Genomic DNA, 12,401 nt, shown 5'->3' on the forward strand with positions numbered 1-12,401 from the left:
CATCCTCATTACCCGTTGAGATGTTACAGGAGCTGTGATTCAAAAAGCACCGTGCCTAAACGCCAGTAGTCCCATAATGCAAAGGGGCTAATGCAATGTATTCAAGACACGCACGGCCATGAAATGTATGAAAAATGCACTCAATACTATGCGATGCTATACTAGACTATGCTACTAATCTACTGCATCTCAAAGTGGGCATGTACACTGTGTACTTTACAAAAGTGTATAAGTGGATAAGTGTATAAGTGTGGGCTTTCCAATTCTATTCCAACCGTCACAGTGTGTCAGACACAACCTAAATTATTTTCTTCCGATACAGCCATGGCTTGTTTCAGTCCCTTCAACTAAGTGGGATGAAGGGATGAAGGGATGAGAAGAAGAAGAAGAAGAAGAAGAAGAAGAAGAAGAAGAAGAAGAAAAACAACCACAAAATCAACAACAACAATGGAAGTCCTCATCGTCCTCATCACTGGATTGAACAATTTTAGGCTCTGCAATTAAAAAAATAAGTGTGGTTTGAAATTCTGCAGCTTGTAGCTTATAAGTTGGTGCGTAATACGTTCCCCAATAGCCCTCCATCAACATGGTCGGAAGCAGGGTGGAAACATCCCCTTCCAGTCAAGACCCCTGGCAATTCCTGCCTCAGGCCCACATGCCTAATAAGACTCCCGGGAATCCTAGAAAGACTGGATTGCTTAAAGGCGGTTTCTATACTTAAATTTGTGTTGCTCTATGGCCATAGGGTATATAAGCATTTCGTTTTTTTAAGGTCTTCTATGTCAAACTCTGCCGCTGTGAGTTGATTCCCAAGTTGCCATCATTAAAACACACCAAGTTCAACACAGCAAGCCCCCCTTCTAATTTGGCACACCAAAGCAAGCAGAACGTGACGTAGGCCAGTTTGTTATGTTGCTCATCTCCACCCCTGTTGCAACCCCCAGTCTATCGTAGCTGTGTCTCTCCTCACTCTCAGATATCCATTTTTAGACGTATCAAAACTAATAACTATTATTTATTCTCATTGTTTCATGTTGTTTTTCATCATCATGGCTTCGAGATTCCCTGTAGATTTACAACCTTGTTGCTGTCGTGTATATATATCGTGCTCCTATATTCACCCCTCCTTTTTATGACCTTCCATGCGGTGATGCCCGGAGGCCTCCTCTGTGTGCGATCAATAAAGCATAACTCATCTTATCCAATCGCTCATGAGCGATCATAAAAATCTAGCCCAAAGTATGCATGCAGCCACCTTTGATCGGTGTTCCCCGCTGGCCGTATGCAGAGGCGTCTGCTGGTGAATCATCCACTGGGGGAGACGCAGTCGGCTAACTAGGAAGTGGAACTGGAACCAATATAAGGCTTGGCAGAAGACGGCCGTGTGTGTGATGGGAACAACTGATGATTTCTTTAGACCCCCGCAATAAAAGCAGTGATGAAAAGGTGACAGTGCGCAGACAGCAAATTGCCGGTGTGAGTTTCCAATTTATTTGATGTTGCTCCGAAGCACTTGCTATGATGCAGTGGTTTAATAAATTGACCCAAGACTAGGAGCAGTGTTATAGTCCAGAGGCACAATAACCTACACTCATTCAAAAAGTGACAGAGAGATACTATGTCAAACCTCTCTGTCTCTGTCTCTCTCTCAATCTCTCTCTCTCTCAATCTCACTCTCTCAATCTCTCCCTTCACTTTATCTCTCTCCTTCTCTCTGTGTGATTCAAATAAAATATGAATTCAAGTGTGCCAGTGAGAGTACAGTGTTGTTGCAGATACAGCCCATAATACTACAGGTCGAAAGCACTGCATTTGATTTTTCCTAATTTATAGACGTTGTAATAGGCAACACAAAGGCTGTTAGTCATGCAAACAACTAAGAGAGTTGCGAAAGTTAACAACTATTTTAGTGTTAAATAACAACCGGTTCATTTATTGACATATTAAAGCAATTTATTCATGGAATAATCGTACACGTAGCCCCTTTAAGACAAAACACTGGCAGATGTGTGTCTGTGATGATCACATCAGAGTTATACTACTAGATGACATATTTTAAAACAAGACTAATAAAAAAGAGGTAAGCAATCTGAAGGCAACAGAACTGCTTACTTGATGGCCTCGCACATGTCCAGCCCCATTTTGACACAGTTCCTGGCGTGGTTGGGAAGGGACTCGGGCAGTCCAGACACACAGTAGTAGCAGTCCCCCAGGATTTTGATCCGCATGCATTCGTTCTCCTGAGAAACAATAAAATAAAGAAGAAAACAATCCAGACCGATCAATAAGTGGACAAATCATCATTGTTTTAATAGGAACATTACAACTAACCCTTTACACAATGTTCACAACAAGCTCTGCTCATCTAAATGATAATTTGAGTTTCAGCCTAGCATTACAAATTATTTCTTGAATGAATTTCCTTGAACACTGGTAACAAAATGGTGGGGTAAACAAAGGGCTATTCTTCACTCCTAGCAACGTGCTTACCAGGCGCGATTCTAGGTTTCTTAAACATCCGGGGCTCAGTAGGGGGTATCGAGCGATCGCGGGAGGACGAGATTGTTGACCCGGGGGGGGGGGGGGCTTATGCGGGATCGCGGGCAGGCGAGATTGTTGACGGGGGGGTGGGGGGGGACGGAAAGTTGGATTGTCTTTTTTTTATTCTTTTTTTCAAACAAAAATAGATTCTGGGCTATTTCAATTTGATCCGGGGCTTTAGCCCCGAATAAAACAGCCTAGTGACGCCACTGGTGGTTACCTTGGCAATTTGATCAAATTTGCCAAACAGCTCGTTCAGCATGTGCACCAGCTCTCCTGGGGAGCAGTCGCTGGCCAGCCGGGTGAAGCCCACGATATCAGCATACAGGATGCTGGGGAGACACAGCGGAGGAATTAGGGTCGGTACTTTAGGAATCCCCGATGGGACATGTGGGTGTCACAGCAGAAAGAACAGGACACGTGTAGAAATTAAAACAAATGTAGATATTTATACATTTGTAATTTTTTTATTAATAAGAGAAAATACATCCAAAATATTAACACTATATCACCAGCTTAATATATTACCACTGTGTCATTTATCATTCTATAATAATACAAATATTAACGGCCAAGAGAGACAGTTACGATGGTTATGATGGTTCTCAGAGGTAAGGAAAGGTTCTTGTTACTTCCACCCCTGTGGTGGTGCAATTCACTCCTGCCTGTGTCATTATCTGGCTTTCTCTCAATATCTGCTTTCGAGTTTATCGTCTCTGTTCCGAGACTAACATCCCCAATTCAGCTGTGGAGAACTTGCAGATTTGTCTTTCTTTGCATAATAACAATGAGAAGGTTGGTTCATGTGCATACCTGACGTTGGTGTGTCTCTGGACGTAGAGGTTGTGAAAGTTGTTGGTGTTCTCCATCTGGCCAAAGTTTGGCCCCTGCAGGCGCTGAATGATCTCGGCCTTCATCACACGGGCGATGTGGGCTGGCAGCAGAGACAGCAGGAGACGCTCCTGACCAGAGGAGAGGAGGAGAGAAGAGGAGGAGAGGAGAGGAGGAGAGGAAAATGGATTAACAAGGAGGGACGAATACATAATGCCAAATTTTGACCATGTGAAATTAGATGATCTTTGCCTCATAAGATCAGGGTGGGACTGGGAATGGGGACAGAGCACACTACCCATTTGACAGCATACCGTCTTCTCAACTTGGCGTCAAGGTCTCCCAGGATCGGGGAAGAGGGGTTTATAAATACTTCATTAATGTCAAGTGTGGACATGTTGTAGGAGTCGACAGACCATGAGACAGCAGTCCAAAGATTCAAAATCACTAGACTTTACCATGTAGCGTATCCGATACAACACATTGCATGCTTTTAATTGCCTGCGACCTTGAAGATTGTCTGCGACATTCAAGTAGTGTTGGAATTGGGAATTCATGTTTTCTGGTAAAGGCATAAGACAAACAATAAGGATACTCAAAAGACAGGGGCAATGCAGAGTAGGCCATCGCAATAAAGGTTGTGTGTTTTCACAATCGAAAGGCTGTATTGCTAAGCACCGCTGGCACCAAGCTCTAATAAAGGCACTTTAAGAAAAAACAATTAGTTCAGATTGGATTTGCCAGAGTAAACTAGTCATTACAAATGTTAAAGCCACAATTCCAAACCAACATTGGCTTGTGGTAAGACAATGACAAATAGAGGTTAAATCCTGTGTGCTTTCATTGATGTTTCAAATGTTTGGACATTACATGGATATTGTGGGCATTACATTTTTGTCCTTAATGAAAGGGTTTTATTAAAGGTATAATTATTTGCCACCCGGTTGTAATGTTTCCACCTTAGCCAATCAAGGAATCCAAACTCTGTCTTGCCCCCTTGCATGCCAATGCAACAATTTCACATTTGCAAAATGTGTGGCATTAGTTTGGCGAATTACACAGATTTGGTGTACAGTTTGTGTACAATACATCTGTTACAAGCAAGTAACAGACAGTAACATACTTAGCAATTGTATTCAGATTTAGTATGTACAAACAAGTTTGTGCATCAATTGTGTTAGAAATGTACATGGTTAAATGTGTACATACTCTATACATTTAACTATGCAAATATTCTTGTGTGTGTTTGCAGATGATGTTGCGATGCTGCAAAGGCATACAAGAAAAAAAGGATACTCTCATTACTGATAAACAAATTAGCAGGCTACTAAATAAGTGCATTGTGTAGCCTGTATCAACAACAGCTTCAATTGCAGCGCACACGTTAATTAGCTAACAAACTTTGGGCGACTTACAGAGCAGAAATCTGTTTCGGACAACTAATTATTTATATATAACACCTATCCCCAAAAGGCTGACTCCCTTACCCTTGTTTCATTTTGTGTGGGATTAAAAAAACATCTCAGTCTCTTTCATTAACTTCAGAGAAAGGGAGTCTATACCCGTAAGGTGGGAGATGTTTTTACATGAGATGAGGTTTGATTTAAAAATGACAGAACAAAGCCTATTGCAGCTACAACTTTACACTCTCTAAGTCAGGAAAGAAATATATAAAGAAACCAGTTATGCAAACTTCCTAATCCATGACTTTTAAATCAAGTCTCTGGGCGCCGAATTTCCATTTCCATTTTCAACCGTAACGAAAAATGTATTCAGTTGGATAACAATAACACGCTTAGTGTGGAAACTTTCTTTACAAAAGATAGCCCGACAATAGCAAGCAGTCTGTGTTGCGTGCGCTACAAAGAGTAGCTATCTGCTTGGAAATGTAGGATTCTGATAAACAGTACATTTCACTAAATATTTCACTAAATACGGGATCATTAGGCTAATTGACATTAGGTAGTGGTGTGTAAGTAGTGCAGTTACTCTAAATCCCAATGTTGTCAAACAGTCAAAACGTTAAGAAAACTGAAAACTGTAAACAAATTCTAAGAAAGAGGGGTTGTTGATAGCGTAAGTGAGACCGGCGACAAAGGACTTCCGCTATCATGAGTATAGCATCATCCATGAAATGCTAAATGGTATTTACACTGGAGAATAAAGCACTGTGCCCCGGAGACATTACATAATGATCACATTTAGCAGGGGTCGTGCTTAAACAATTAGCATGCTCTGGAGGTTAGCCCAGAGGCCAACCCTCCGTGGACTTGGATCCCTCTCAACACCCCATAGATTCACAGATCTAAGCCACGATGAAAATGAATCACTAACAATAGTGTATTTACCTTTTAAAGGCATATTAGTGCTCTACTTTGTAAAGCCATACACGCAGTCCTTGAATTGAATACACTCAAAAACTCAGTAATCACATAGGAATTAAATATATATATATATATATATGAAAAGACAAGCAAGGTAATTAAGCCAATTAATTGCACCATTAAAACCGCAGGGACATGGAAGGTGCACAGAAATCTATATTTATTGATCCGCTCCAGCTGTAAATGATTAAACTACATGGTTGATTAGAGTTGACTCGTCAAACAGCTGGCAGTCTGGTCAGTCACATCAACGATACTGCTGATATCATCGTTTCCCTGCCGAACTGACCAAAGGTCAACTGCACAAACCTGTTGGGGGGGGGGGGGGGGTGGAGGGAGGCACCCACCTGTTGCCGCTTCTCAAACTCCAGTTTGATGGGAGACTTGATGCAGTTGCAGGTGTCCTGGTAGGTCTGCTTCAGGGCCAGGTCCATCAGGTGTTTGTGGTACGCCCCCGCCATGTTTCCACAGATGAAGATGATGACGTTAGCCAGGATCTGGAGGGAACACAGAGATCACCCTGTGTGATTAGGACACATCAGCACATCACTAATGGAATCCCCATTGTGAAATAACGATTGTTAGGGTGAGCCGAAACAACACACTTTGTTAAACTAGCTCACGTCTCCCGCCGGAGCAACGATTCCTTTCTCCTCCATGTTGCGGTTCAATCTGGACTTCAGGGAGTCAAAGCCAGTCAAAGCCTTCCCCCAATTCCTTCTCAACCGTGGCCGAGATAACCCCCACTACGAGTCTCGTTGTGGAAGTACCAGAGACGTCAGAGAACCCGACACAGTCTAGTCTTTTCACCAAATGGGAGCTTTACGCAAGCTTGCGTTATTGTGTTGCGTGTTATGTGCCACAACACCAACAGCAGAACGGTTGTCCAAATAACAAAGAAGTGTACAACACTCGCGATACAGTGTGTGTATTCACACACACACATGTGGCGCTCGCACGGTTGTAGCTCATTGTCTCATCGGCGGACCAAATTCCCAGGGCAGGCAAAGCAGAGAAAGGGGAGGTAACCTTTCCCCTTATGACCACATATGGGGAAAATTCCAAATCGGCCCAATACCCAGGGCTTGCTTTACACCTATCGCCATTTCTAGCCACTGAGGGACCATAGGCAGGCTAGGGGAACTCATATTAATGTTAGAAAACCTCATAAAGTGAAATGTTCATGCCATGGGACCTTTAAAACTATATTAATATACTGTACATATTTATTGCACAGCTCGTCTCAATGCTGTAGAATGCTCTGTTCATTTGCATGGGCCTTCCCGACTTCGGGCGGTGAACTATTTTTCGATAATTGACCGTTGCTAAGCATATAATGACCACTGTCAAGGAAAGTTGATTTTTTGCCTCTGATTCACGTCTTTTGTATCACTCCACAAGCAGTCCGGTAACTGATCAACCCCAGCGTATTCAGTTGCTATGCGACGTCAACATCTTTGGCAAACTATATCTCTGCTGATCAACACTATGAATGCTGGTAACAAGTCAAGTCAAGTCAAGTTTTATTTGTATAGCACAATTTTACATGCGGCTGAGCCGCAACCAAAGTGCTTCACAGGAAGTGCAGATACACAATGAAAAAAAAAACCTAAGGCAAAAAAGCGCAAGAAAATAAAAGAAAAGGAAGGGTTAAAAGACAAAGACTCTAGGAGTTAAAATAGGATAAAATAGAAGAGAAATTTAAAAGGTAACTAGGGGACACTATTTGCTGGCACTTGTAAAAAGGAAACGCTAATCGAAGGCCAGGGAAAAAAGGTGGGTCTTTAACTGAGATTTAAAATCATTTAGCGACTGGGCTGCCCAGATGTGTAGGGGGAGGCAGTTCCAGAGTCTGGGAGCTGCCACCGCAAAGGCTCTGTCCCCCCTGGTTTTTTGCCTGGTCCTGGGCACCTCCAACAAAAGTTGGTCCGCAACAAATAAATTGTAAAAAGACACACCGTGTGAAGTAATTTTTCGTTTTGGCAAGTAGCCGTGTAATAAACAGGATAATGTATAGAACGTTACCAGTCATTATCAAAAATAAGCCCCTTCAGGGCGAAGCAAGACACATCCGCATTGCGTCGGTGTCCGGTTCGCCCTGTCTGGGCTTATTTTCCTGATAATGACCGGCGTTCTATACATTATCCCTTAACCCCCACCCCCGTTGCTTTTTTGTGTAATAATTTCCTCAAAGTCTGACATGGGGTAGCTTCACTCTGCCTTAGCGTGGCGATAATGTGAGTTTATGGGTTTATTTATTTATCTATCACGCTTTGCCATGCGATTGTATGGTAATCGGTTAGCCGACTGGCTTTGTGGCAAGGCGGGAACATAGACTCGGCCCATTAAATCCAGTAAGGGACAGAACGGAATCGATAGACTGAAATCCCATAAGATGGTGACGGATTTCATGGAACATCATTTTTTCTGAGGTCAAACGCACACCCAGATAACTCACACAATTACAAGTAAATCACAGATTTCTGTCCCATCCCTTGAAGATGACTTCATTAGGCATAAGGCATGTGTTCATCCAGTCGCAGTAAAAAACAAAACTAACAAAATATTTGAGTGTAAAAGCTGTTCCCACCAACCAACATCCGCCACCCCCGTGGCTGAGGTGAAGCGGTGTTTATCATATGTGGAAGCTAATCCCACACGCAGCGTAACTCAGGCGATTACAGAACAATGGCGTCATTAGGGAAGACGGCTCGGTGCGAGACACAATAGCACTGCACATCCCTCAATGACACACGCAGTAAACACAGCTTACTGTGTCTGAAAGGCACGCCGAATGCACACACACACACACACACACACACACACACATACACATACACACACACACACACACGCACGCACGCACACAAACACACACACAAACAAACAATCAGTCAACGTAAATGTCAGACGTTGTGAGTGTGACGGATGGGGTTGGAGATTATTTCCTAGCTCACCTGAGAATGAATGAATGAATGAATGGAGACGGATGCGAGTGGGAGCTGCTGTTAATGGGGGGGAAGGGCTTCCCTGGGGGCCCTGGGTGTCTGCGTGCGCCGTACTGTCACATAATAAGGGCTCATCCGGTAGCTCAGTGCACCGTGTGACGAGACTCTCGCCGAGTGACTCGTGAGAGTCTCGGGGTCTCTGATTTCCCTGTCTGACTAATGAACGACAACGGTCGCATAATCATGTCTTCTATTGATTGTCCATCTAATGTGTAGGAATGTGATTTCTTCCTCTGTGAAGCCCGATGACAGCGCATAGTTCGAAGCATCAGCACCATCGCCAATCAGGACTTCTGGGAGCGAGTGTTGTTCCTGGCGCCGATGGAGCCAATCACAGGCCTTGTTACTTTGTTTCGTGCTGATTCGGTTCGAGTTCTATAATTAAGAGCCACTTGGACGGACATCGTTTCCTGTTGCCATCGTTTGAACGTGGAGTCTTGTAACTGGGGCAGCGTGTTCCTTCAGGATTAGCTACCTTGGATTTGGATAGCTAGAACACAAACAGACAGAGATAGAGAGACAGAGAGAGAGAGAGAGAGAGAGAGAGAGAGAGAGAGAGAGAGAGAGGGAGAGAGGGAGAGAGGGAGAGAGAGAGGGAGAGAGGGAGAGAGAGAGGGAGAGAGAGAGAGAGAGGGAGAGGGAGAGAGAGGGAGGGAGAGTTAGAGGGAGAGAGGGAGAGAGAGAGAGAGAGAGAGAGAGAGGGAGAGAGAGTGAGAGGGAGAGAGTGAGAGTTAGAGGGAGAGAGTGAGAGAGCTAGAGGGAGAGAGGGAGAGAGAGAGAGGGAGAGAGAGAGACAGAGGGAGAGAGAGAGAGGGAGAGGGAGAGAGAGAGTGAGAGGGAGAGAGTGAGAGTTAGAGGGAGAGAGCGAGAGAGCTAGAGGGAGAGAGTGAGAGAGCTAGAGGGAGAGAGCGAGAGAGTGAGAGAGAGAGGGAGAGAGAGAGAGGGGCCGGCCTGCGCTGCCACAACCACTGGTGACGTCAGTGATGCTGGTCAAGAGAGAGGCTGCCTCCATCAGAGGCAATTGGTGAGCGAAAGCAAAGGGAGACGGGGCTGGGGGAGGGGGAGAGATGGGGATGGATGGAGACAGAGGAAACGCAGGTTGCTGCCTCTTATTGAATCAGCCTGAATCAGTTACTGGGCCGTTGTACACTGCATCTGAGGGTTCCTGTAAGGCTGACCTCACGATCCTCTCATCGTAATGAGTGTGAACCGGTGTCATCTGATCCCCTCCCCCGTTCTCGCTCTCTCCCTATCCCTCTCCCTCTCCCTCTCTCCCCCACACACACACTCCCACAGGCCTGGTGATATGCTGTAATGAGATCCAGTGGCTTTTACCTCAGTGACAAGTGTAAAAAAAAAAAAAGGGAAAAGAAATGAAAGGAAGTGAAGTTGTGATAATTGGGTCCAATACGCCCCAGAAAGAGAGGCAGAGAGAGGTGTTCTGTTCAGATGCAGCAGAGAAGACTGAGGAGACACGAGGGGGCTGACGAGGAGCACGAGCGGCGTGGAGATTTGTAGTGCTGCCGACAGGTGCATGAGCTCAGTGGGTGTGAGGCGTCACAGAACTCACTGACGGGCGAGCTCATTGGCTCGCGGCCTGTTGAACAGCCCTGGGAAATGAATATGTAACGTTCATACATTAATTATGAACTTTTACCCAGGCCAGCCGCTGCAGAGCTTTGGATAAAAAAGATAAATGTCTGGACTTATTTTTCGTAATAAGTATTGTTACAGGTTCGTAAACGTATATTATTAAGATTCAATAGTTAAATACATAAAAAAAATAAAAAAAAAGGTTACAGTTGGAATGGGTATTTCCTTACAATCCACTTCTGTTGGATTTTCATTGATTTAGCAAAGTCAAGCAAATATTGTTTGCCCCAAAAAATCATAGAAAGGATGAAGAAAAAGCAGTGGTAACGCATGGAGCTGACTGGCTGATACACTCGTGTGTACATCCAGCCGGTTACCATGCTACTTGGCAGAGTTAGCATCTCCTATAGGGGTGCTGTGATCCTTGGCAGAGCCAAAGCCTGCCTGACAAGCCTTTCTCACTGCCAGCCGGGCAGCAATCTGTCTCCTTTGAGTGCACACACAAAGGCACAGTACATGTACACACTGTACACACTACACACTACTACACACAGGAGCACAGCAAAGCATTTGTAGAGAAATGGTTTCTGAATGGCTCCAGCGTTTACCTCACTCTGTGAGGTGCCGGTGTGTGTGGGGTGTGAAGGCAGGGGGTCTTTGACTCCTCCATAGTTGGAATTGAGGTAAGGACAAAGAATATCGGGATAAATATAAGGGCTGGGCAAGTTAACGTGTTAATTACGCGTTAACGCAATCTTGTTTTAACGCGATTAATACAAATTGACGCATTAACACACTTTTTTTTTTCACAAGCTTTTGCCCACAGAGTGTCAACATTCATATCAGAAATCATTTTTGTTTTTAGTTCCACTTACTTTACATTCAATTACACTTGCAGTATGTGACGGCCTGACAGCCGTAAGTGACAATTCCCAAATCTGTGGTGCTACTTATTTGATTTTAACTACACTTGTAGTAACTGTTCCCAAATCTGTGGTGTTCCGTAAGTTCCGTTCATATTCAACCCACACTGAGTGAGTCAATTAAACTCCCTCATGATCACTTGGTCAAGTTTTTGCTTATTAAGTACATTTAATATAAATGATAATGTGTCATTCCATTTGATAATCTCATTTAACTTCAATTAGAGTGGATTTAAAATAGAATTTTAAAAGTGTGATTAATTAACTCACCAATACTATGCGATTAACGTGATTAAAACTTTGAATCGTTGCCCAGCCCTAATATATATATATATATATATATATATATATATATTTATATCTATTATATATATTGTATATTCATTAGATCTCCTTTGGTTGATTAAACACACACACACACACACACACACACACTCCGGGCAGCCCCCAGATGCCCATGCCCATGCTAAACATGTGTTTGGAGATCAAATCCACAAAGGGATTATCAGTGTGGTAGCAGTGATGAAACCTGTAAGAGAAGATTTAAGAAAACAATGTGGAGATAAAAGCACACAATCCATCCCTCTCCAAAATAAAAGCTGCTTTAAAGCAGCTGTAGGGAAGATTTGAGGGGTTGCCAAGAGAGAGAGAGCACAATAATGATCTCTCCTTTCTCCCTACATTTCTCCACCATTGAGAAGTGATGATTTCCCCCAAACCAATCAAAGAAGAGATGCTCTGATTGGACAGAAATTAGCCAGAAGTGGTGCTAATCAGAATTGGCTCAAACAGAGACAACCCGCAGTCAACTCGAAACAGAAACTCTCACAGCACATTTCACTCACTAATGGCTGACAAACAGCTTTGCCATCACTAACAAATGACACAAAATAAGCTCTTTAATCGTACCTACTGTACCTTTAATGTGCGTTGTGCGTGACATACTGTGTACAATTATGAGACACGTATACTGTGATACAATGCAACAGATCCGGCGCCAAGGGAGTAAGTTCACAGCGATAACCAAAGGCTTTCGCAAAAAAGATTGCCTTCACGTTTATCTCAGTTTTAGAAGTGCGCTAATGACCCAGTAGAGAAGAGCTCTTGGCGGGTCTACAGAC

General features: G+C 43.7%; 1 protein-coding gene across 1 annotated transcript in view; it reads right to left on the reverse strand.

The window, feature by feature from the left end:
* The window catches only part of adcy2a (adenylate cyclase 2a), a gene marked incomplete at both ends in the record, with an annotated part of 63,337 nt that overhangs the window by 25,567 nt on the left and 25,369 nt on the right, over positions 1–12,401 (reverse strand). Inside the window, 4 exons of the mRNA XM_084471873.1 lie at positions 2,113–2,240; positions 2,762–2,873; positions 3,355–3,503; positions 6,104–6,253. Of these exons, the coding sequence (XP_084327999.1) occupies positions 2,113–2,240; positions 2,762–2,873; positions 3,355–3,503; positions 6,104–6,253 (539 nt within the window). The remainder of the gene's footprint in view (positions 1–2,112; positions 2,241–2,761; positions 2,874–3,354; positions 3,504–6,103; positions 6,254–12,401) is intronic.

This window comes from Micromesistius poutassou (assembly GCF_964030765.1).
Source record: "Micromesistius poutassou genome assembly, chromosome: 8".
NCBI classification, from domain to species: domain Eukaryota; kingdom Metazoa; phylum Chordata; class Actinopteri; order Gadiformes; family Gadidae; genus Micromesistius; species Micromesistius poutassou.